Source organism: Balaenoptera ricei, chromosome 11, assembly GCF_028023285.1.
Source record: "Balaenoptera ricei isolate mBalRic1 chromosome 11, mBalRic1.hap2, whole genome shotgun sequence".
Taxonomy (NCBI): Eukaryota; Metazoa; Chordata; class Mammalia; order Artiodactyla; family Balaenopteridae; genus Balaenoptera; species Balaenoptera ricei.
In genome coordinates this window covers 97971360-97998336 of record NC_082649.1, presented here as the reverse complement: position 1 = coordinate 97998336, position 26977 = coordinate 97971360, and the positions used below count along the sequence as shown (strand labels likewise).

At 41.4% G+C, this 26977-nt stretch overlaps 1 protein-coding gene and 1 long non-coding RNA gene across 7 annotated transcripts in view; one reads left to right on the top strand and one right to left on the bottom strand.

Annotated features, from left to right (window-relative positions):
• LOC132375178 (uncharacterized) overlaps positions 1-26977 on the top strand; it is a 272033-nt gene that overhangs the window by 199922 nt on the left and 45134 nt on the right. The gene's annotated exons all lie outside the window — the stretch shown is intronic.
• The window catches only part of GRM7 (glutamate metabotropic receptor 7), a 788856-nt gene continuing 766880 nt past the window's right edge, over positions 5002-26977 (bottom strand). For 3 of the 6 annotated variants that reach the window (XM_059940238.1, XM_059940242.1, XM_059940243.1), the window contains exons 9-10: positions 24594-24840; positions 5002-5054 (exon numbers count right to left, since the gene is read on the bottom strand). In XM_059940238.1, coding sequence (XP_059796221.1) covers positions 5035-5054; positions 24594-24840 — 267 coding nt within the window. In that variant the 3' untranslated portion in view covers positions 5002-5034. Of the gene's footprint in view, positions 5055-11988; positions 12054-13822; positions 13870-14068; positions 14190-18784; positions 18856-24593; positions 24841-26977 lie in introns of those variants that run through there. The other 3 variants (XM_059940239.1, XM_059940241.1, XM_059940237.1) reach the window with 3 other exon arrangements.

Genomic DNA, 26977 nt, shown 5'->3' with positions numbered 1-26977 from the left:
ACCTGCTGGAGTGATTTATTTTAAAAATATAAATTGCATCATTTGTTCTTTATATTCTCACCTCGTTTGCTTAAAACTCTTCAATGACTCCCCATTGCTTTTAGAACAAAGATAAGTGTTTCTAATTTGTTCTATAAATTTCTGTGTGACTTGACACTTAATTATTTCCTGGGCTTTATCTGGAAGTACACTTGCCCTTGCTCTCTCCCCTCTCATCACACTGACCTTTGTTCAGTCTTTTGTATTTGCCATGCTTCTACCGCAGGGCCTTTGCACATGTTCTTCTCTTTGCCTAGAGGGCTTTCCCACCACTTTGTGTTACTGATGGCTACACATCCCTCAAGCAAGTCTTAAAAAAAAGATACTGTTGATCTGTGTAGCTAGTACTACTTGATCTTCCTAGTTCCCTATATTTCTTGTTCACAGAGGGTTCTCACAGTTGCAGTTTCATGTTTATTAGCTATAATTGGATCACCTGTGTCCCCAGCTAGACTGGGTTATTTGAATTTGGGTGTATTTATGGTTCTGCACTTTTAACAAGTGCTCTAGGTCACTTTGGGGCAGGTGGGCTTCAGACTGAACTTTATTCAGATAATGATTGTGAGGCAGGATGCTTGCAGCTATCCTTTTGGGATTGAATATTAGTTGGAAAGAGTGATTATAGAATAAGCATAGCCCTTCGACATTCATGGTTTGCACCTAGGAGGTACTTTCAGATATTTTTCCCCTAGTGGATTTGTCCTGAGTCACTCCTTTCAGAAAAATGCCCTTGATTTCGAAGGATGGCATGGGTAGGACAGCTGGCCAAGGTGTTGCCATCTTGGGCTCTAGAAATGCAGAGTGTTGTGACATCATAATCCCTTTTGCTCCAGCTAGTTGAGGCCTGGGATAAGCAGCAAAGCGTATCAAGCCAAGGACAAGGAACCTTGTCCGGAAGTATGGGGTTCCCTTGAAGTCTTCCTGAACAGAGAAGGAAATGGTGACTTGTCTCAGGTTCCTATAGGTGAAGGGCACAGTGAATGAGAACCAGTTCTTCCCATTCTCCCAGAAGACTTGGCCAATGGGTGCTCTCCCACCTGGGTATGAGGTTTATTGTAGCAGGTGCCATTGCCCAAGGTGGCTAAGAGCCCCATGGAGCTCCGAGAGGAGTTCACTGATGACGTGTCCAGAGAGCCACGCAGTTGCAGGTGGCGGAACAAGATGGCTGGGTGGGCCTCCCCGCAGGTCCACATCCAGCTGGTGACCCCATATATTTGCATTCGCACATATATTCTTACTTCTGTCCATTTGTGACTGGTGCACCCTTCTGCAGGCATCCTAGCATGGTAACTGGTCTAAAAGCACGAGTGCATCAACAAATTAATACATCATCATTATTTAAAACACTTGAGAGAGAAAAAAGCTTGAACTGAATTCAAGATCAGTTCATGTTATCACAAGACATTTTAATATTACTTTTTTTAAATAAAGGAGAAGCTATCGGATTCTTTTAATATAAATTTGACTCATACAATTCTGAATTACTGTAAAAAAATGCTTTTAAACTTTTTATCATCTACTCATACAAAGATTTCATTTATGTTCTCTATTAAGAATTTGAAGAGCTCATCGTCAAAAAGTCTTGACTGGAAATTGTTCATAGTCATTTCATGTATTTCAGTTGATAGGAACTATCTTTTCATGGAAGCAAGCTCAAGTTTTCATTTAAAAAAATGAAATTTTAGGTTTTGCAGTTTGATGCAAATTCAATATTTAATCTCTTCTTTAAAACTTTTGATTATTTGGTAATATAAATAACATGAATTTTTTTTCAGCAGGCTTTACATAGATTCCCCCAAATCCTCTCCAGTGTACTGAATATGCCTTACCAATATTACCATTTTTTACATGCGGTAAGACATGGAAAAGCATTGTTCTAATGGATAGGTGGGATGCATGAACAATCTATTAATAGTCTTGCTATTTTCTTGTGCTGATCAGTTGGACCCAGCAGGGATGATGGGCTTAGATATTGGCTGTGAGGAACAAGGGATATTTATTTTGGCGACAAGAGGATATAAAGCGACAGTTTGGTTTCCTTAACAACAGCTTTCAAGTTACCAGTGCTGCAAATGAGTTTTCTGTGTATCCTCAAGACAAGGAGCTTTGTGTAAATCTTGTAAGAAACCACATGACCTTGGCAAATCTCAAAACCTCCCTCAGACTTATTTTGCGCAGGGGTCAAATGCGGATTACACCCTCCATCTCGGGGGCCATGGTCAAGCGTCAATGAGTCACCTTTGTAAATACTTAGCATAGCGTCTGTACCTAGTAAGCATCTGAAGATGGACTGGATTAGGCCAGATGGTGGTAAGTTTCCTATCCTAGAAATATTCAAGCATACTATACATGATCGTATTTTGGGCGTAACATAATGACCTTTAAATCAGTGACCTGAAGTTTCCTTTCATTGCTGAGACTCCCAGACTGGAGGTACTAGAGCCCTCTCTGGAATTCACACCGGAGCCCAGGTTGTAGGCCGTCCAGCAGGAAAGTCTCAGTGTGAGGTCTTTCAGAGGCCCCCATAAGAATGTGTGGGTAAGAAGCGCAAGGGCCCTCCAACTTCTCAGGGAAGAATTTCCAGTAGCAACCATCACACTCCCCTTGAGGGCTTGCTAAAGTACAGATGGATGGGCCCCCACCCCAGAATTTCTGGTTTAGCAGGTCTAGGGTGAAGGCCAAGAATTTCTGCTTTTACTAAGTTCCCTGGTGAGGCTGATGTCGCTGGCTGTGGGACCAGAGTAGAGAAGCGCTACGTCAGAGCAAGGGTTCTCTGCCCTGCTGGCATTAGATTCACCTGGGGAGATATTTAAACTAGAGCTGCCTGCACCCCATCCTAATGCAACTACCTAGAATCCGGGGTGGTGGGGTCCAGGCATGGATGTAGGTGAAAAGGTCTCCAGGTGGTTCCGACGGGCAGTCAGTGCTGAGAACCAAAGAGTCAGAACATCTGTGTTTCAGCCTGTGATCATCTGGGCCCCGTTTCCTAGACTTCAGTATTGGACTAATATTTGCGTTCGTTTTGTTATTACTATCGTTCTCTTCTGAATTTCTTTATTTTTTGAAATGTCATAGTGACATTTGAAACACAAAAGTGTTTTTGTACTCTGTTCCAACGATGATAAGTCTACCTCCTGATTTTTCAAGAGCTGACTTACCGTTAGCAATTAGATGAAAATCTGCAGGCTGTAATTAAGATCAGTATATATGACAGCGCAAATGGGTCTTGAATATGTTATTATTTATCTTTTTATTACTTTAGGTGCTTTAAACCATTGTACTTGCAAGAATAACCTAAACACCTCGTAAGTGAAGTTACAACTTGCCATATTTTTATGTTTTCCGCTGAGAGAGACAGAAGTACCTTCAGATAACAATAGGTAGTTGAATTACACCAAGGTTTCACATTCACTATTTAATTTAATTATAGGATGACTCTGTGAGCTTAGAGTAAAATTATGGTGTGTAGTGGGCTCACATCTTTCATAGGAGTTAGGTTTTACAGTCAGCGTGTTCTGGGAAGATTTGGGCATGGTCAGAATTTTCCTTCACGATACCTTCAGTCCACGTAATCTGAAATAAGGTCCAAAGACCAACACCATGGGCATCGCACAGGAGCTTGTTAGATACATGCTGAGTTGAAGCATCTCTAGCTGCAACTTAACAAGATCCTTGGGTGATGGCATGGACATTAAAATTTGAGAAGCTCTTCAATTATTCATTAACCTCTAAGACCTGGGAGTGCAGAAGCAGCAGAGTCCAGAGTGACTTTCTTGGATTCTCTTTGCATTTTTGCTGAGGCTTCACTTTCCCCTTGGAGTGGAGGCCTGGCTCTAGGTTGAACAGGAAAAGCAAGAAGAACAATTTTTCCTTCCTTCTCTTCTTCCTCTCCTCTCACCCTTTTTTTCTATAGAATCCATGGCGGTTGAATTAATGTTAGTTGAAAATACATGCATCACAACTCCTGTGGTATTTTATACATTAGATCTAAAAGTGGATTGTCTAACTACCACGTGTTAGGTGGTGAAGGTGCAGTGGCAAAGAGGAAAAATACAGCTCTCGTCACCATAAAGCTTAGTCTCTGAAACTGTCTAATTGGAGATGATAATTGGCAGACCTGATTTACATGAATAGTACTGTGTTCTGTTCAACTTAGGGTTTGATTTCCAGATAATTCTAGTGCAGAACATCTTGTGTTAGGCATTCCTGTTCACTGACCATCCACTCTTTAGACTAAGAGGGCATTTTCTGAGTGCAGCTCCTACCACTGGTTCAATTACACTGCTCCTCCAACTTTCATTGAGGCCAGAAGGGATGGCACAAAACAGACACAACTACGTGTGTCTTCTGCATGAGCGCCTAGACCGAGGCCTCCAACGGCCAAGGAGAAGCAACGGCGTTGAGAAGGAAAAGGATCTCTGGGGCGAGGCTGGGCAGCATGCGGGCAAAGGTCCCCTCGGTTGCTCTGCCCAAGCCCCTCACAATTGCACAGTCCCAAGCACATCTCGGGCCGCTGCTGGTGCCCACTCCACGCCTGAGAGCAAAGTGCCCAGATAATCTAAACAATTTCATGCTCCTGTTGCCTGGAGGAAAGGCGGGGGTTGGAGGGGATGCTTCATTTTCACTGCCCTCTTGGGATTTTATCAATTGCACTTTCTGGTTGCTTGATTTCTGTTCTGTTAACATCTGTCTTGGAGAAGAAGAAAGTGTTTTCACTTTTGAAGGGAAGGAAGAAGTCAGCTATGAAATGAGGACTGATCCCCTAATCCTATGATCTGAGTTTCCTCCTGACATCTTAAAACTACTTACATTGACGCCAGCTGTCTGCTGTCTTTAAAATGTCACAAGACATTGCTCAGTGTCTTTCCCCAACAATGCTTGGCAGATGTTTGGGTTTCGATGTCTTTACGTGCCTTTCATCAGTACAGAAACTGAAGTTCTTGGTAGCTGGTCTTCCCTTACAGCGGCTGCTGTGTGATAATTTACACCGTTTAATCAGAAATTGCAACTTGCCTCTGAATGAAAGGAACAAAGCACATATTACAGGATATTTATGACTAAATCTATTTACCATTTATGAAGAATCAAAAAATTAGGATTCTTCATCAAAGACAAACTGGAAAGCACGAAAAAGCTCCAGCTGTTTAAAATTTCAAATCGTTAGTCCAATGCCTGAGCTAGACTTCACCATTCTATTTTGAGAATCTTTTTTTAAACAAAGTTGTTGAAGAGACAATGTTCTCTAATACATATTTTTCCCAGTACAATGCAAGCCGAGGGTCTGAGGTTATTCTCAGGAGAACTGAGATCGAGAGGCTTGGATCCTACAATTCCAGCCTGTCATCGAGACCGAAGTGAGATGGATTGTGGGGGGCAGGTTTCTGCCTTGAGTTGTGAGAGGTTCACAAAGTGACTGAGATGTGCTCTCATAGGAGGCAGATCATTCCTTATCTGAACACAAGAAGCATCTCCAAGAGATTGCAAGGCTGGTTTGATCTCTCACAGTCCTGAATGATTCCCTGATACGCTGGCTCGGAAGGGATACCTATTACTGAATGTCAGCCATGCATCTGACCACATCCTGGGACCTTAGCTTGGGCCACCTCACGCAATCTTGAAAGAACCTGGTTAATGAAGTTATTCAAATCCCCGTGCTGTCAGATGAGGCAGCTGGGATGGGAAGCTGTTTGTCTCAAAGTTACGCCCTGTCTGATTCCAAAGCCCTTGGCTCTGACCCTAGGCTGGCTTTCTGTCAGAGATGCGTTGTTGGCTTTCTCTGAGATCGGATACTTTTTCTTAGGCAATCAAGTTATTCTTCCCGAAAGAGTTCCATCTTTGAAACTATGAAGTTCGTTAGAAGCTTGCAGCTGCAATAGGTTCAAAATGGTCACGGCAGCCTTGTAAAGAGTGCTAAGAAAATGTCTTTCTAATCCTTCCCAGTGACACAAAAAAGAACTCACTAGAAGCCAAAACAGGTAACAGAAAAGAAGAGTGCTTGAGGAATGGATGGAATTATATAATTAGGTGGATGTTTATTTACCACCTGAAGCAGAGTTCTGAATTAGATCATTTTAAAACCATCTTTTGTTTTACAAAAGTAATATGTTTATTGTAGAATATTTAGAAGATGCATAGGTCTGTTTGCTGCTCTGAACACATACCCCCCTTGGCTTGAAATTGTGTCCATATAGAGACCTGGGGAGAGAATATTTCCATTTTTTCCCATGGTGGCCAAGTATCCAGTAAATAATTCTGCAGAAATGTCCTATCTGAAGTTGATAGAACTATTACTGTGTTCACACTTACACAGTGACATGGGATCTGACACTGGAGCTTCTTAAGAAAATTGGGTAGTTAGTTTTTTTCCCATATCCAGAAGCTCTCTCACGTAAAATGAAACTTTGAGTTCTGAGCTTTCAGGTCAGAGACTGGGTGCATTCCAGGGACCAGTGGGTGAAATGGCTGCCTGAACTTTTCCTCTGTTCGTGTAGATTATCCTTTGCTATCTTTAGCTTTAGGATTTTTGAACATATATTTTATAAAGCCTGCGAGCACATCCTGTTCCTGAGCTGAGAACTCAGAAGTCTGTGTCGTCTCTCACAGGACCCCCTGCCCTGCTGCTTCTGCAAGTTATCTCTTCCGCTGCTCGTCAGTTATTAAACCCCAGGTGGCACCTTTCTTTCTGTACGATGCATTCTCACAGCTTTCAGGATAGAACGGGGGAATATTCACAGTTGAGCTCCAATATATTTTTCTGCCTCTCTCCAGCCTCACACATTATGTGCTTGTCCACTGATTCTTACCTGGGGCAGCTGTACCCCCAGAGAACATCTGGCAATGTGAAGAGATGGCTTTGATGTGCACACAACTGCAGGATGGAGGTGCCACAGGCATCTAGTGGGCAGAGGCCGGGGACGCTGCTAAACCTTCCGCATACAATGCCCCGGACAGCCCCCTGCCACAGAGAACTGTCCGGCTCCCAAATGTCACCAGTGCCATAGTGGGGAAGCCCTGTAGTCTAGCTAAACTGGAAAAGGGACCTTCCTTAAACACACCACGTACCTATCACTGGAAAGCACTGAATTGGTCAGAAGCATGGCCTCCGGGCCCCGATGGCTGAGCTTCTATCCAGAGTTCTCTGCTTACTAGCTGTGTGACTTTGGAGAAGTTACTTAAAATCTCTGTGCCTTACTTCCTTTATCTGTACAATGGGCCTAATGATGCATATCTGATGAGGTTAATACGGTTAAATGAGCTAATCTACACGTTAAGTATTTGGCATAGTGGTGGGTGCACGGAAAATACTCAAGATCTGCTACCCGGCACCGCTCATGATGTTGCCACCATTTCATGCGCTTTGTCATTTTTCCTTTCCCATCCCTTTGTCTGCAGCCCCCTCTCCCATGTTGCCTCATTCTTTAAGCCACAGTGAGAATGTCCACTTGTCACCCAATGAGAGCAAAGGGCTACTTTGGGCCCTCTTCACATACTTCTATTACGCATCCGTGTATCACGTCTCGTAAGGTTAGTTATTCTCCCTTGTCCTGTGGATGACATAAACTCCTGGAGGAGCGGCAGCTTGCTCTATCTCAGCTTTACACGCCCAGACCCTGACAGCGGTAAGCACTCCATAAATCACGTGGGGTGGTTCTGACCAGGCTGCATTAGGAACAAGACTAGTCGATGAAAAAAGAGTAAACTTCTCCCTTTCTTTTCAGACTTGATTTAATCTCTTTAATCAGCTTCACAAGGTTGTTTGATTAAAAATAAGATGCCTGGATTTAAACTGGACTTATGCAGTGTCTTTACAACCCATGCGGTAACCGTGTCGGAAGGCACGAGCTAAAAACGTGTAAGGCAGAATCCTGTCCCATCACACGCAGTGCACGCATCTCCCGCGGCGCCAGCCTCCTGGCCTTGGGGAGATAAACAGCGTAAGTTGTTATCTGGTATTAATAATTCACTCCTTCTTCTACAGCCATCCATCTTTATTCTCCATTCTGGTTGAGCTGTTTACCTTTCCGTAGATAAGGTGACCCAGTGGCTATTCATTGCTGGTGATTATCTATAGGAAACAAAAACAATTTTTTTTCCAGATTGCACTATAATCTGAATCTTCTATAATGAGGGAGTTTTCTCTCTCTCTCTCTCTCTCTCTCTCTCTCTCCTTGGCTTAAAGATGAACTTGTCAGTCCTAAGATATTGCATCTCTTTAATGAAGGGATGCTGGGGTATAATGGGGTCAAAATGACTTCTAAAGCTATTTCCATCACTAACACCTTGGCCGATTTTCGTCATCCCCTGAGCCATGGTTTGTCCGTCTGTAGATGAGGATGATGCCACCTGCCTCATCGTGATGCCCTGAAGACGAAATGAGACGCTCTTTGTGTGAGCACATGATAAAACCAAACTACGAAATGCTGAAATGTTACATAAGGGCGAGCTGCTTGTAACTGTTAGTTGTTGGTGTAATTTTTTAAAATCGTGTGGATTTTCAAAAATCTTCTTCTGCATTTCTGGAACATGGACTCATTGATACTCTTCTATTGGCAATATTCAGTAATCAATATGATCAGTGGTTTTGTTTTAGTTAGAAAATTCAAAAGTAGGAAGAGAGAGTTTTTACTTTCCCTCTGCCTATGCAGCCCTTTTATGGTTTGAGTTCTGGAAGGAGAATTGGAGATGCTGCGGGAGGTTTCTCTGGAGATGTAACGTGTTCAACCAGTTTGATAGAGCTGGTCTGGGGTTAAGTATATTACACTGGTTCTCGTTCCCAACCTCCCCTGCTAGTTTTACAGTAAAAGTTCTCCCAAAATATAAATCGATAGCAGAGACTCCTCTAGATGATGTATAACATCGCTAACTGTTCGTGATCCACATAAAACTTAGGCTTGCTGGAAGTGATAGACACCTTTTGCTTTGAGCCTGTATTTTTCCCTCACTCTCAAACATTCACAAAGCACCTGCCAGGCAATCATGTCAGGGACTAACCAGGCCTAGGACAAATAAGATATGTCAATTTGACGCTAAGGAAAAGGACTACATTTTCCAGCCGACGTTAGAATTCCACAGTTGACCATTCACAGATGAAAAGTGCCAGAAACATGCTTCTTGAGATGGAGCAAAGGCCCGTGTTCACATCTTTGAATATTTAACTTGGTTTTCCTGTTGCTGAGCAACATTGGGATGACAAGCACACACGCACATCGCTTCCCTCTGGGTGGCGATTAAGAAAATCATCGTCTCTACTAGCTACAGGGTTCCACTACAAGACACGTGATGACTACAAAGTTGCCACCTGGCGTGCTTTTCAAGACTTGTGTGCAACTGTGCAATTTAGAATCAATACAGAGCAATTTAAATAGTATATGAAAGGAATGGAGAACCGTCCCAAGTGAGAGAGAACCATTTCTGGAAAACAGCTTTTTTGTTGTTGTTGTTAACAATATTGATTACACACTCCACAGTGTAAACTACTCTCGACTAGATGCTACCAAAGAAATGGACCCCACTGCTCCCAGAGAGAGCCTGGAGACTGTTTTCGCAATCAGTGGAGATTGCTGAGAACAAAACATATCTCTCCTCTAAAGGAAGTTCTTATCCTCCTTTTTATTTTCCCTAGGCTCAGCTGTCCAGTAGAACTTTCTGTGATAATTTCGATGTTCTGTATCTTTGCTGTCCAGTAGGGTAGGCACTGGGTTATGTGCACCCACTGAGCGTTTGGAATGTGGCCAGTGCAACTGAAGAACAAAATTTTAATTTTATTTAATTTGAATTAATTTAAATTTAAATAGCCACATGTGGCTAGTGGCTACTGTATGAACTGAGCAACTATTGATCAGTTGTTGATACTCATAATAAGAATATCAGCTAATTATTGACCATTATATTATAAACCAAGCATTGTGTTAAACATATGAACCAATTTAATCCTAATAACAACCCTACGAGGTAGTTACTAATATACCCATTTTGAAGATGAGAAGACTGATGCAGAGAGAGTAAGCAGTGTGCTCACATCACAATGTAGAACAAGGCAAAGTAGGATTTAGCATTTAGGCTGACTCTTCATAAGACCACAGTGAATTTTTAACAGCAATGGTAATTGAAACAATGGTTATTCTGACAGTTTTCACTTCCTGATTGGGCAAGAAGGCATGAGAAGCATCAACAAAAGTCTGAAAATAGTAATCTCTTTGAGGACTTCCCGGCTAAACAAAATCAGAGTTGCCCTGCTGAGCAGCTTGAAATGATTGCCTAAGGATGTATCAACTCATTTTGCCCACAGAGGCCATGACCTGTGACTCACTAAAGTGCAGGAAAGAAGACTATTAACCCAGCTTCTTATCTGGTGTTGTCAAGGAGATTCAGCCTTAAACAAAGATGGTGCTGTGTTTTCCGATCCAGTAACAGAGCTTCAGTCAATTAGCTTCATCTTTATTTAGTCCGCAGTACCAGCCTGGAAGAGTCTCTTGAGAGAAGACCTTGAAATAGCTTCTTACTGTTCTAGCAGACAGCTAGAGATGACTTCCTGGGTGCATGGTAAATGCTGCTGGTGTGATAAACCTGAATAATTTTTTTTTTAATGAGTCTTTTTAATATTCTGGAAGACCCTCTGCTGTGTAGGTATCACCATCGCATATCACCATTACACCAACGCCATATTGCATGTGTTGATTATCAGAAAGGATTAAAAAAGAAAAGTTCCCAAACCTGGATGTGCATCAGAATCCCTGAGGAAGGTTTTTAAATACAGGTGACATTTCGATGAGCACCAGGTTAGGGAAGAAAAGATTTAAATTAGATGGAAGTATAAACTAAAATGCATTTCACATTTCATACTGGCAAATTTTCTGCCATAACTAGGTTATTTAAATCGGTCCTTGATATTTTCTTAAATATCTGGGACTAACCGGTAGTAATAACAGTGTACACATCGCCACAATGGCGACTGTGTTGAATTTATTTATGCCCAAAGTCAGGAAATAATAGGTGCTGTGCTATGAAATGAAGCTACGTGTGTTTGAATGTCATTTCCCAGGTAGCTCCTCTGATAGTGCAGTGAAATTTTGGCTTTAAGGCACCGTTGCTCCAAAAGTGATCAATACTCAATAGCTTGACAGGAGAGGAGATGGATTGATGTTTCGATCTGAAAATCCGGCAGGTTTTTCCAGACAAAAATCAGAGGCACATGGATTACTTGACATTCTCGAACTTTATTGCGTGGGTTACAGAAAGAGAATGGATACAAGAGATCACATGGAAGAGGATCAGATTGGATTCTCCAAGTTCTTTCCTAGAGGAAAGACAAACAGAAAAATCCAGTTAATTTTAGGCGATAGAATAACACTGATGGCTTACATCTGAACAGCTACTGTGCCAACTCTGTTCTTGGTGCTTTACTTTTATTTAGTCCTTACCACTGCCATATGAAGGTATATGTTACAGATGAGGAAACTGAGGCACAGAGATGACCTTCTCCAAAGAGTCAGTATTTTGCCTGCTTGGCATAAATAATAGCCCCCCATAGGCTGCTTCCCTTTTGTCATTTCTTTTGCTTTATATGGGAGTTAGGTAGGTGCCCCATTAATCCTGCTGTCTCTGCTGCTTGATCCAGAAGACACTGAGAATCCAGCCCCGAGGGAGAAGCTGGCTTCCTCAGTAATAGATCATGGTACTTCACAGTAGGGATCTCTCCCCCACTTGATGGCATTGATGTTTCCCCAAATAAAGCCCCTAGATAGGTCCTAATAGGCCAAGACCTCAAGCCTCCTTTACTATACTTTCTCCTTATTTTGGAACATTGAGAGGACTTTGTATTAGTATGTGATGAGGACCACCCGGACTAAATCATCCTAGAAATTGGACAGAGTCTCTTCCATTCATTAAATTAATCGGCGGGCTGGGTAGCAAAGCTTCCTCGGGATGCTCAGAAGGATGCAGAAGATACTTGCCTTGGCCAGTCGCCTGACTGTATGCCAGTACAGATGCTCAGCTGTGGTTGGACTTTTCACCTGAATGGAAACAACAGCTCAAGTCTCAGTCTGGACTGTGGCAAATCATGGGAAATTAAAATGCAAATGAAATTTGCAAACATGACAAAAACGAGGGAAAGAGGAATTAAGTTCCTAGAATGAAAATCTAGCGTTTTTCATGCTAACCCCAGGAGGCCAGCTTAATCAGATTTTCAGCTAACATAGATGATAATGACCCTGGCATCCAGTTTCTGTGTAGAGCTTTGCAGTGGCAAAAGCAGAGAGAGAAGGAGCAGGTGATAAAGCTGGGGTGGGAACTAGCTTTGCACCTTTGTGTGCCAGGAAAGTGCCATTTTTTTCATGCTAGCAAATCCTTTTCAGAGTTTAATTTCCTTTGCTTAGGTTCCCATGCCAAACTCGATCACCTTATACAGAGGTAGAATCTGCTTATAGTCATCAAAATATGATGACTTGTGGTTATCGTTCTGAACAGGCTGCACTCTGCCCAAGTATGTTATTCAGTGGATTTCAATGCATTCTCAAGAGTTATTAAACATTTCTAGCTCTAGAAAGCCATGTTCTTTGAGGTAGGAACAATACTCTTTAATTTTTTCAGACCACCAAAAGAATCCGGTAGTAGGTAAAATGACATCAAATAGCCTTATCATTCGCAGTACCATTTAAAAAAAAAAAAAAGGAGAGAGAGAGAGAGAGCACATCTTATTCCAAAATGGTCCTGGAAACAGATTATGATTTCTGGCCTGAAGGGCCTCTCTCATCTTCAGGAAGTTGAAGACGTCTACAATCAACTGATGAGAACAGTAAATGCTCATTAGATAGATTATGTAGACTGAAACATTTTGTCCTACTGCATGCAATTTTAGAAAAGTTTATTAGAAAGGACTCTGGCCAGGAAACCCAAGTTCAGGCATCCACCCATTGGTGTGTGGGTCACTGGGAAGTTGCTTCACTGTTCTGAGCCTCAGCTTCCTCATCTGTTAAGTGGGGACAGTAAGACCTGTCTCAGCGGGTGGCTGAGCACTTTGTAAGTCTATAGCAATAGGCATAATATGGTGCAATTATAACCATCATCATAATTGATACTATTGTTGTTATTAATATTAAATTGCTGTGAAGCACCATGCTAGGTCCTTTGAAGACTGAGATGAATGAGCCTGGCCCTTTGGGTCAGTGCTGTGTTTGACATAAGCTTGATAAATACCAAACTTCAAAATATCAATTCAGATCTGAGAGATATTGTTAGTTGATTTTGTTGTGATATCCCAGCCTTGAAAGGAAACCAAGTGTGTTTCACAAGCAAAGATTGAGGGACTCTATTCCACTCAGCTGTTATTCTATCACTCAAGACACACCCAGCATTATTATTTGTACTTAAAATGCACTTCAGCTTGCCAGTCGGCCTGGAGTAACCTGTCAAAGTTAATCACAGGGAGTGGTTCATATATCAGGAGGTATGAGCCTAGCTGTCCTAGAGCAGCCTTGCAGGGTGACTGATAGCCTTCTCTGTCGATTTCACCAAGCCCAAGACCATTAATGACACATCAGAGACCACAGTGACCCATCTCAAAGACAGAGCTTGTTGTACTTAGAGAAGAGGTTCCTGACTTCACAGGCAAACTAGATGTCATTCCTTCTAACTCTGACGGTTCATAGTAGGCAAAAAGAAAAGTAACCATGAGAGAAGAGGAAAAAGGAAAGCCAATTACAATAAAACAGAGAGATGATCAGGGACTAACAGTGCTACCATATCTATGCACAGCCCTTTATAAAGGAAGGCTTTCACGTACATGACGCCATGCAGTGTCCACGGTATCTCATCAAGGAAAGCTTCCTCCTGTTTTACACAAGAGGAAACTGAAGGTTAGATAGGACTTGACTTATTCAAGATCACAGAAGTCCATGAGGTGATAAAGCTTATGCTCTCCAGGGTATCAGAGCCAGGGTTAGGACCCTGGTCCAGTTTTTCTTATTCTTGGCCGGAGGGAAAACACAGCATGCACACGGTCATAAACGATACTTGGACCACAACTTACAGAATGTGAGATGGCTGACTGCTGCCACGCCGTCTAAGTGTTTGGGTCAGCTCAGCAAGAGCAGGCTTTGGAGTCATTTTCTCAATCCTTTGTGAGCAAGCTGGGGTCTCCAGAGGTTACTCTGAAAGAGGGCAGAGATATAAGAGGAATTCAAAACTAATCTTAAACTTGAAAAGAAAAAAATAATGAGAATATTCATGTGGATTATAAAGAGAAATAATGATTACCTTTGATTCCTAGAGAAAGCTAATTTAAAATGCATCCGAGTTCCACCGTACAGCCAAAAAGAAAAGAAAAGAAAAGAAAAATCTGCGAAGCTGAGACATGTCTTTAGTAGCAGAAACCAGAGTCACCATCGCTTGAGTCCTGAGAAGGTGCTCATTCACAGTAGTTGGGAGGAAGAAAGATTGTAGAGATTAACTGACCTTGGTTCAGGACACATGCTGTTTTCTTTTCAAATGCAAATGAAACTGGGGGCCTAAAACACAACATCTGTCCTTAATGCCAGTGTCTGAGAAAATGCACTTAATCAATATAATGTTTTTTTCTGATTATTATGTTTCTGTTTTTTACCAAATTAGAAGTGCTTAGGATTCATTTCCAAAGGTAACTGAAAACGGGTCTCTGCAGTCCATGAAAGGAAATAAATAGGCGTAAAACTTTGCTGGTTTCATCCATGGGGTCAGCTCCTCAAAAGAGATGTTATTTATGCAAGTGCAGATGTCGCGCTGACCATCCGTTTTAAGAGTTATCCATAAAAGATACTTTTGAAACCTGTGACATCAGGATCAAACATTGCCTTTTTTGTGACTTTAGAGATTTTATCTGTAAGACTACACTTCCGCTTGCTGAGGCTGTAGACTTGATACTTTCTTATTATTAATAAGTAATTACTCAGTAGATATTTACTGTTACCTATGACGTCCTAGGTGAGGCTAGGAGCCTCCGGTACGTGAAGTATGACACTCCATTCATGCCACGGACATTTTCTGAGGCCCTAGTGTTTGCGGGCCCTGCGCTCACGGCACAGAGATAAAGGCAACTTGGTCCCTCCGTACACAGGCTCGTGTCATCCCCCGAAACCATCTGCCTCCAAATACAATTCTCCAGCCTCACAGAACTGCTTTCCAGTCCCAGGACAGACCACATTCGTCTGAATACAAAAGTTTCCTTGTGCTGACTTGTTTCCTGCCTCCGGTCTTTTCTTTACCACTGCCTAGAGTCCTTCATCTTTTAAGAGCAGCTCCAACAAAACCCCCTGGGTGAGGCTGTCCGCCTGGAGCTCACTGCTACTGCCTCTCCTAAGAGCCCCTGCCACTCCGAGTGAAAATCGCTTACCTGTGAGTCCTCCATTCGACCTGGGGTCCCCTGAGGGTACTGTCCACTTCTGTCCCCCTACTCCTAGGCAGTTCAGGGCTGACCCAGGGGAGCGGTGCTTGACAAACGTCTCTTTGATTGACCCAACTTAAAATACTCTTGTGTTTCATAGATCCCGGCCAGACGGTGCAGTGCCAGGCTTAAATGTAAAAGCTGACATAGTTTTCAGGACTCTGGAGAATGATGTGTGGGTTCCTTTGATGCTAAGAACCAGTAGACATCCCAGCCATGTGAACTTTCATCCCATTCTTTAAGTCGAACCAAAGGTGCAGAACAGAGAGGGCAAATATTAATTGGTTTTTGAGGATGCTGAGGTCAAACCGTGGTGAGAGAAATGACGGTGCTTCACAGAGCTCTCAGGCAGAAAGACATATGCCTGCAAGATTTACAGCTGCATTTATTTCTGAGGTGATTCTGTGTCAAGGTCAGGGAACATATATTCTTTGCTAAGCTGTACTTACAGAGTGTTTTAAAATGGAATTTAAACTGAGGGAGTCTCCAGTTAACTCAGGGTTATTGCCTTGAACGTCGAAGAGGAGGGGGAGTCGCGACACATTACCAAAACTTAGATTGCACAGTTCCGAAAAGCTTAAACATGTGAGATAACCCTGTTATAGAAATTATAAGAAACAAGAGATTATTCATTTTTTTTTACAACACCATGTAATATGTTAGTGAAATGTCCATAATATTGTAACGAATGTACTTGCTCAGAACAATATACGTGGACAAAATAAGACTCCGGACTGCCCATATTTGCAAGGCTGAACTCAACTCAGAGTTCTCCAATCTGAAAAACCATCCTGTGGTCTGAAAATTTACCTCCTAACATAACCTGTTTCCTGATCTGGTGATGCTGCCAGACTACTTGAGAGGTGTGTGTGTGTGTGTGTGGTGAGGTTTTGTTCGTTTGTTTTTTGCTTAATTGCAGTTTAAAATAAATATCATTAGATTGATAACACTGCAGGATTTCAAAGTTTGGAACTATTCAGACAGAAGACGCAGGCAGTGCCGAGTCAGGCAATGTCTGCCCTCCTGTCTCTGTCGAAGGAGAGGGCATTACGTGGAATGCGTGTTCAAAGCAGGTCAAATTCTGTTCTGTCTGAATTTGAACCTGCTTCCTCTAAACACCCCAAATCAGATGTTTGATTTGCTCACTATTGTCTGCCGTTGTTTGGGGCATGGTGGCCTTTTCTTTACTAGCACAGCAGTACAAAAATTCACTCTTGAATTTATAGATTTTTCTTTACTGTTTCATGGCCCTGAAAACAACCACACAGAAATGGATTTGAATGAACAACATGAAATGCCTTCTGTCACTGTTCTCCCAAGCTTTCCAGTCTCACTGTAACCTGAACATGGTGATACACTCCCCTCTTTGAATACCTGTAACTTCGACAAACTTCTGTTCCCAGTTATTTTTAAGTAGCTGTATAAGATGTTTATCATTAATTTATGAAGCCACGTTTAAATTGACAGAAAAGGAGAGCACCGAATCAAACTCTTTGAAACAAGACAATCCTAGCAAAAAGTTTATTTCTAAGCAGCACATCCTAAAAGTACTTTTTAACCGGAAGGTTGACTTAAAACATTTTCATCTTGCACTCTTTAAACCAAAAGGCACCAACTGAGAATGGAGCTAGGGAGAATTTTTTAATGGATTGAGATTAAATCTATCATTTTTACCCAGGGAAACTTCCTTCTCATTTATTCTCAGGCAGGTTCACGTAAAAGGACTATTAAAGTGGTGAGCTGCAGTGTTTTGACACAAGCACTTGTCCTGCAAAAACTTGAAATCTCACTGGAATACAGTTATATATTCACCGGGACAAAAGAATGCCCTATTTAAAAACTAGGACAGATCGCGTTGATACGGAAAAAGGAAATAGCTATGTGAACAGTACATCTGAAATTAAAGACTGAGTTGCTGGCATCCATGTAAAATCAACAGGAAATGTAATTACTCTTTGGAAGTACTCCTGTCCCGTCTTACAGTTCTTAAATGGATTAAAAAGGGGAAAAAAAAAAAGATATTATTTGTACTCAGAATACCGTTATAAAAACAAAGATGGAAAGAAACCTAGAAATGATCTGATAAAAAGTTCCATGTTAGGAAAGAGGAAGACTAGCCCACATTATGAAGCAATATTTCCCCTCTCCCATGATAGGACCTCTCTGCTATCTTTCGTGGAATCTCTCTAGAGAGAAGTCTCACTATTGATTTTATAAGTATAGTAGGAGGTTTAGAGGAAAACAAAAGGGGACCTTTTCTTCAAAACCACCCCATGATTTTAATAACTCTACTCCATGTTTTCTACTGCTTGTTCTCCCACAGTTTGAAATGCACTGACTCCAGCTGGACAAGGATGTTTGCCAAAGCAAGTGTTATTTTTCACTATACTGTCATATCACTTAGGCTGAAACAGGGAGGTGCTACTATTACTACTACTGCTGCTATTATTATTTCATAGCATGTATCCTTTAGTTGAGAGCTCAAAGTGATGTATAAGCATCAATGGTGAGTCAATAACAACTCTTATGGCAGCCCATTCCCATGCCCCCGTTCACACGTCACACGAGTCACCATTTCTTCTAAGGTATTAGTTTGAATACCCTTGGTATTTATTGGTAATTCTTGGGTTTGACTAATGTTGAAATTTATCTTTAGACTCTTCAGGTCTTTCACTGAACCTTCCCCTGCTTTCTCAAATCAGTGAAGTTGGTTCAGTGTTTCTCTAAGGCAGAATTATGAGTCCCAAATCATCTTCAACACATTATCAAGCCCAGCCAGCAAACCTTTAGTATTTCTTTGCCGCAAAGAAGGAACCATGACCTTTTTGGGTTTAAGATGGTAGGGTCATTCATTGCTTTTTGAATGAATATATTTCTGGGGATGTATTTAATTAAAAAATAAATGAGAACAAACATATTTACTAAGCTTATAAAACACCCTCCTTCTCTCCCTTCAAGTTTTCCACATTGCCTTCTCAAATCATAGTCTGAACACATGCATTTAAAAATAATCTCTCACCATTGAGAGTTTTAAAGTAGGCTGACCAGCACCACTTTTGCTATTATTGGCTACTTGTTCAGGAAAGACAAATCTGCACACACCTAGTCACATGTTCTCCAGAGAATAAACCAGGCCCGTGACCCATAGCAGCCGTCTACACTATGCTTAGCAAATATCATCTTCAAAAATGCGTTTCTTCATATACATAGATTTCTAGGTAATCATGCACAGTTTTCATGGAAACATTTCTAATTCTCAGTGGAGACAAGAACACACAAATAAATAAAAAGTAGATTGTTTCTTACCTTTTGGAAAGCAGGCAAAAGCTATACTGTTGGTGGGATAGTGTACCAAGTAACAGACTTTTGTACACTCTTTCTTACTGGTGGTATACAGTCTACAGGAAAAGTAAATATATAGGTATGTATAAAATAAAAGCGCACACAACATTCCTTTTTATTCTTTTTTCTTTCCTTTTGGAGAAGAGGCTGCGATAGAGACCATAGACATTATGCCCACTCTTTCAGTGGGTTCAGTAGCCTTTGGTAGACCAGTTGACCACAATTCAGGTACCTCTGAACATGGGAGTATGGGTGCCTCTTGGTTTAAGGCAGTTGGGTTTTACTTGTTTGAACTGGAGCAAGTGAGGGAACCAGCCCCAAAATAATGTATCTATCTGCTCAGAGCATTTTTTTCTTCCTGTTGCCATCCTATTTTTTCTCAGCCTAGTCCATTCTTGCTGACCTGCATGATTAGTCCAGAAGGATGAAACAAATAACATAACAATGTAGAGAATGTCAGGGATCCAAACAAATGAAGAAGCAAAACAAAACAAAAAACCAAAAACCATAACAAATTGACACAGCATAGGAGTGTGTTCCAGAATTTTCTAGGCATTGTTACTTGTGTAGGGTTTGGTGCCCTCATCCATTTTCTAGCAGTTGGGGGGTTTAATTGAACAGCACAAGTTTTTAATTTATATATTTTCTTTACAATATATGCAAAATGGTAATTAAAAAACAGCACCAGAATACAAACATATACTTAAAAAATCTTATTTTTGATTTTTTATTTTAGGTGTAAATGGTCATTCTTTTAAAATGTGCTTCATTGCAATATGCTCATTGTCTTAAGCTAGTCTTTTGCACAGTGTGTGTCCGGCCTCTCTCTCAGGGTCAGTTTATCAGTCATGTGGCCCCATATGCAAAAAGGCGGTGTATCCCACGCCGTCCACCTGCCTGCCATCTCTAATTGCTAGGCAGTTCCAGAGAGTAAATTATCTGTAACCGGTCAGGGTACTTGAGCAGTTTCTCTGCACTGCCTGGGGGCATTGGCTCAGAAAATGGATGGTAGTTTAGAACCTGGTAGCTTAGGGCTGCTCATCCTCTGTGCACTGCAATCCTTTACAGGGAAAGCATCTGACCAGAGGATAATTCACAGAGCATCTTCTGGTTCTGACTAGTCCAGGTGAGGAAGGGAGCAGTCCTTACCCACCATCCCAATAAAGCTGTGCTGCCTCGGTTAATATTATTCATCCAACTGGAAGAAGGTCTTGGTGGCCACGGATAAGCCAAGAACCAAGTCTTCCTGTTGATCTGGCATCTTCAAGTTTGCCTCGAACATACATCTGCCAAGTCAACAATAGAAAGTTGGGGGAAACATGCCAAATTCAGGACACAGCTGCGAGAACCAGAGCTTGAGGTGCCCTTCTTCTGAGAGAAGGAATGTGGAGAAGGCATCATGGTGGCCAGAGCTAAAGCTATCCACCTTAGGTCAGGCACTTGTGATCCTCTAGCAGCAGAAATATTGTTTGTATACATAAAAATACAGTAAGTAGCTGAGCTACACCCTTAGGCCCCCTGCTGTTTTTCAGTCTGAGTGTAGAAACCAACAAGCATTGGCCCAACTCTGACTATCCAATATGGTAGCAGTACACAGATACATTAAAATTTTTAAGAAGATTTACTTTTTGTTGAATCCATGCAGAAAGAAGTTTTTCTTTCAGACAATGGAATTTGAACTGAAGAGGCAACCTAAGAGGAAAACTGAACTTCTTGGGGAAAATTCAAGCAGTGCAGGGGCAGTTTTAATTTCTGCCCATATTAAGCCAACAAGCAAATACGTCTTTAAGTGGACATGTAGTTGCTGTGTGCTGTTGGATGAGCAGAAGCGAGCACGCATCAGATGGCAAACTGCAGTGATGGAGCAGAGCTGCTAAGAATGAAAACACTGACGACTGAAATACACTGAGACTAAGTGTTAGAGAAACAGTAAGGGACGTTTCTGTTCCATTATTAACTTCGTAGCTCATTCTATAAATTCAGCATTCTCCCAGATGTACTCCCTCAGAGAACAGTGGACAGAATTTCCCCTTTGGAAAGACATATTCCTTTCTTAAGTACATGGTCTGTGCTTGTATTTGTTTCTTTTTAACCAGACAGTTTAATTTCAGCCAATAATTTATTTGTCTCTGTTACCAAAGTGCAGAAATTTGACATACTTTGAGCTATATCTGGTATTAAATAGGATAGAATAATAATGTTCTCTCTCATCAAAATAGTCATGTCTATTTTCATTAATTGAATTTTCACTACTGTCCTTTTTATACATTCATTTTTGCATTACTAAGGACTGGTTTTCCAAATATAATTGCTATCTATGATATCACTATTTCCATATTAGTGGCTCCTTAGGGATCGTTTAAAATAGCTATAGGTTTTCATTTTTGTCTCACCTCAAATATTTCATTCCATTAAGCTGACTTTGTCCCAGATCAGCATCATTGCTAAAACCTTGGGAGGCGTTTCAAATATGGGCTCAGACTGAGCGTCTGAGAGTGAAATCCTTGCTCTTAAGATCTCTGGCTGTGCTCTCCAATGGAATAGTCACAGCCATGGATGGCTATTTATATTTATTTAAAATGAACTAAAAGTTTCAAGTGTATTTCATCAGTTAAGTAGCCATGGTTCAAGTTCTGAACTGCCACATGTGACTCGCAGTTTCTATACTGGACAGCACAAACAGAGAACATTTCCATCGTTGCAGAAAATTCTACTGGACAGATTTTGTGCAGAGAAGGTCTTTTGATTCCTCTTAGGGACCTTTGGGAGCTGGGTCATCAGAAACCCCAATGTTTGGAGGTACATGAATCTCCTCCTATAATTCAGCAAATATCTGGGCAAATTATTGATGATTAGTTTTAGGGAGTGTCTACACAAAACCAAAATAACTAAAATAATTTTTAAAAATCTTTTGGATTGGCTATAAGACAAAGGCTCTTTTTGGTTTCATTTTTTCCCCCTGAACTATTTATTCTTTGTTCTGTGTAGACACCAACACATCAACAGTGACAAAACCCAACAAAACTTTTTCAAGAGAAAGGCAGCAAATGAATTCCAAATGGAATAATTGTTGTGACTGGCACAGGTCATAAGATACTTGGATTTTTGAGTTAGTAAGATGAGGCCTCTACCTGGGCAGCCTTCTTTGAGCTCAGGTTACTCCTGTCTTTGCAGACAACACAGCAAGCAGGAATGCATTTCACAGCACATTTAACCAAAGAGTCCACCGCCACACATCATTATATTCTGTATATGCAAGCTGTATTACCAAATGAAGAAGCCAAAAGAGTAATTTCTGCATTAAGATTATGACATGTCACCGATGTTCTGAGAAACAGAGCAGCAAAGAGCAACAAGCATGGGTTTGGGAGTCAGACCTGGGTTTCAGACCAAGCTCTGCCGCTAACTAGTGTGGGACTTTGGTAATATCCCTTGATCTCCCTACGCCTAGGATTCTTCAGTAAAAGGAAAATAATGATCACCAGTCTACAGAGTTACCATGAGGAGTAAGAGATCGTCCACCCAAAGCATTCTGTTTACTGCCTATTTCAAAGGGTAGCTGATAGGTTTTTGTTATTGTTGGTGTCAGTGTTAGTATTAGCATTTTAACAGCCAGTATCGTACCCCAAATAGCCTCCACAAGGATAGAACCTCATCGTGAAAGGTTAACAACAGTGAAAATGTTGTTTAAAAAGCTAGTTATTTCTAAGTAGCACAGTGTTAGATTAATTATCCAACTTCAAAACTTCTAATTTGGTCATTAATTTTCAATACATGTAGACTTTTGACCATATTTTCTGCTTATTGATTTTGGACATATCTTGTTAAGTGTGTGTGTGTGTGTGTGTGTGTGTGTGTGTGTACAAATATAAATGTAAAACTGCTATTGGAACCTCTTCAGGGTGAGGGTTTTATGAAAAATCTGGCAAGGGGTCCTAGAATAAAATGCTACAAAAGTATAACTGTGCAGGTATATTTATCAATACAGGATACATATAAATAGATGCATAAGTATGTTCATGGAAATATTTTTATTGGGCAGTTCCATCTACCTTGTGGTGTTTGGTATGCCTTTAACGTCACCATCATGTCTATGTAACCAGTCACACTGAAATGTGGGCTTTTTCACCTTTACAGAAATGGAAGAACATTAACATGTAATTGACATACTGCTTTTTTAGATGGATGAGATTTGATGACGCACTTGTGACACAGATATTATCATCTCCATTTTATCCAAGAGAATGCTGAACTTTAGAAAACCTCAGTAATTCTCAAAGCCACACCGCTGGTAAGTGGAGTGGCTTGGATTTGAACCCAGGTCTGTCTCAACCCGAAGCCTCTTCCTATGCCACACTGAATATCACAGCAATTCTCTATCTATTCCCTTTCCTTGGAATTGACCATTTTTTTCTGACGACACAAGAACAGAGCCTGTACATCCATTGTTTCTCCCTCCTCTCACCCGTCCCAGGGTCTCTCCTATTGAAACGTCAACGTGAAGCCCATGATGTTGTTAATGGGCCTTTGTTTCCTTGTCCACAGACTCTCAAGCATTCACTGTAGTCATTCAGCCAACTATTTAGAAATGGATTGGGCCAAGATCATGGATTGCTGTACAATAGTTGTCAGGGTTAAACTCAGTTGTCTCCTGGTTTTTAAAGATCTCAGTTGTAGAGCATAAAGAATTACGTCAGAGTATTTAGAATAGGAACTACTTTCTGCTTGGCAATAAACCTTTGGCTACAACAAAATCAGCTCATAAGTGAACAGTAAGTCTTGAATGACTTAATGGCCAACCTGAAACCTCCTCTAGTTTAAAACAGGAAGTATCGTGAACACGCTAAACTGCCTCATTCTATATGGAACTAGTCAAAATGTCCTGGAAAACAAATCCTAGGAGTGATGTGTTTAATCTGAAATGCACTCTTACCACCATAGTATTAGTAAAATTAACAACTGGGGATTTTAAGAATTTAACTCTGGTTAAATGGTCTTTCTTTCCTTTTCTTTTCTTTTTTTCTTTTTTAACAAACTAGTGTCTGTATGTCCGTGGTCTTTGTGGTCATTTGCCGGGATGACTAAAGGCTACCCAGGTGTTGCAGATTGGCCATGTAGGTATCAAATCTGGCATTTCATCCTTAATCCCACCTCTACTATTTGTCTTTCATGGGATGAAACTCCTCTGGAGTTATCTGGTAGATGTTTTCCCCATGTGGGGATGCCATTAGCATGGTAGTGTCCGGGCCTGTATACTGGGATGAATGTTTGCCAGCTTTATTCAATAATATGTGATGTGTTTTTTGTTTCTACAAGGCTTGGTTAGTAAGGAATCATAACTTTCTCCACATTCACGTTCCAGTGCAAGGAAGTTATGCTTCCAAAATTCTTAAATATTCCAATTTCTTTCCTATTGCTGCAGTTCAATGGGATGTCGAAGGTTCCCTAACAGGAAGCTGATCCCCTAAGAGGAAGGGAACAAGGAAGGTGGCTCAACAGCTGTGTTTATGTCAGTTGGAGGGTTTGGGACCAGAGGATAGGAAGCCAGGGAAGGGGGAGATTTCACACTTCTGAAGCAGAGCCTCTGAAAGCTGCTTTCCAACAGGGAGCAAAAAGAAAACGGTGGCAAGAATGAGCACACTCTTAAGAGCAAACGTTAGCATTCGCCAAGGCAACCCAGCCCATAACACAAGAACGGTCACGGTCGTTCTCCAAAGAAAGGCAAGCACACACCACGTTTGCCAGAGCTTCCTGACGCAGGCTGGGCAGATGGAAGGAAAGGAAAGACACTTACTGCTTGGGTCTACGTTTTCACAGAGTTCTGTCTTGGCCTCCCCGTTGGGTCTGTCACTGGGCTTGTGTGACAGCCGCGATGACATGGTGGCTGCTGTGACTACGGCCTTGAAGCTTCGCTTGCGTTTCTGGACGTTGAGCTCAGGGTGGAAAATGATGATGTACACTTTCGGCACGTACAGCATCCCCAGCGCCACTGATGCACTTAGGTTCATGGAGATCGTAAGCGTGGTGGTTTGTATGTAGAGCTAGGAGACACAACACGCAAGACACTATTACAAGTAAATGACCGCAGAGGGAGGCTGGACACTTAACGGCGATGTCGCGCATGGCTGTGTCTGGGAGAGAAAGCATAGCAATCCCCGGGGAGACAGAATGGCTCTGCACATTTCTTGGAGAGTTTATACATACATACATATACATTTTTTTTTTTTTTTTTTTCATTGATTGAAAATCATTGGGGGAATCCATGTGCAGGCCTGTCCTGGAGAAGCATCCTTCATTCAAGTTCAGGGTCGACCTTGAATCAGACTTGAAGTCCCTTTATTCAGAATGGCAGCTGGATAGGAAACCATGAAGATCATATTTGCAACCTTGAGTAAGAGGTAGTTGTTTTTTTTTACCCCTCATACATTCACAAAACAATTAACATTACATGATCTCTTGCTACATAGATAACTCTGGGACCTTATCTGAAAAGTCATTATGTCAATATTTGTATCTTTCTGCATGTTTTTAAGAAAGGGTTCACCTTCGCCACACCCACATAGTAGTGAGTTGAGTTTCCCTGGAAAGTAAGCCCTTCTTGCTTCATGCTGATTTACAAAACACCAATGGCAAGGGCCAAGATGTAGTGGTGTTGGCTTGTCCAGTCTCCATACATTGACAGTTGCTAAAAGGCAACAAAGCCTCATTCTGACATGTGTTATGTGTAGTTCGGATGGTGCCCCCATAGCTGTCCTTGTATCCTTTTGCTTCCTTGAGAAATCAGTAGAGCATCCTATTCATTTACTGTTCAATGTGTTAAATCATTGTCTTGCCTACATTGGAAAAGCTGAAGGTTGAAGGGGGTGGGGAATGGTAAGATCAGTAAGGGGAAAGCTACAGACAACTTGCCTTGGTCCAGTTGCATCATGAAGTGCCCTGGCATGATCCACAGCCCATCATGCATTTAGATATGTTTGTGTTTTGCATGACTTCTAAAGCCTAGATTCAATGTGAGGTGATGGATGTGTTCATTAACTTGATTGTGGTCATCATTTCACCATTGTACACATTGTCTACATTGTACACCTGAGAAAATAATGTCGTATAACCTAAATATATGCAATTTGTAGTCATCGATCATACCTGAATAAAGCTGAAAATAAATGAATAAACAAACAGGTAAATAGGTAAATTAATAAATAAATTTCAAGTACATTAAAAAAAAAAAGAAAGCCCACGTGACTAGCTCCCATGGCCTTTTACATCAGTGGAAAACCTAGCCTCCTTACAATATATTTGATCATGGTTTTCCACAACTATGTCTTCCCTCGTATCTGAGGATAAAATCCCCATCCTTTATAGATTCTGCAAGGTCCCACGTGGGCTTCCCCTTGCCTAATTTTTCCGACTAATTGCCCACCACTCTCCCCCACCTCTCTCCCTAGGACACCATCCATGTGGCACTCCTTCAGGTCTTGAAGATGCTGGGTTCATTCAACCACAGACCTTTCTACATGCATGCATGTGATTTTTCTTTATTCTTGTCTCCTTCTGTATGGAATGTTCCTCCTCTGCTTCTTAGAACATCCATCCCAGTCTGCCCTACCCCACAGCCTCAAGTCTCAGCCAGCTTCTTTACCTACAGGCACTCAAGACACTTGGTTTTTTTCTTTTGTTTTTTGGGGTTTTTTTGATTATGGCTCTCCGTTTGTAATCACCTACCCACTACCCTGATTGTTTGACTGCCCAACTCCCCAGCTAAGCCACAAGTTCCACAAAGGCAGGAATCTTGTGTATGTAGTGTGTCATTGTGTCTGCAGTGCTGGCAAAGAGTAGGCACTTAATGATCCTACAATGGATGAGCTCATGTGTTCATGTAACGGGCACGTTTTTCCTACTGATGACTCTATGGTCAAACAGCCTTTCTCTAAATATGCAAGAATTGCCATCAGACCTATTAGCTGCCTGGCCATTTCTGATGTTATTTCTTCAATCTGAGGCTCTGGAGAAGAAATTAAAAGAGACTTTGCCATCTCATCTGGAAGGAATACTGTTATCCAGCAAACATTAATTTGAATGTGCATGTCTCTGAACGCTTTAAGGGAGCTGCCAGCCGCTAACTGTATAATACATAGTAAATGTAAAATATAAAGACAAAACAATATTGAATTAATGATC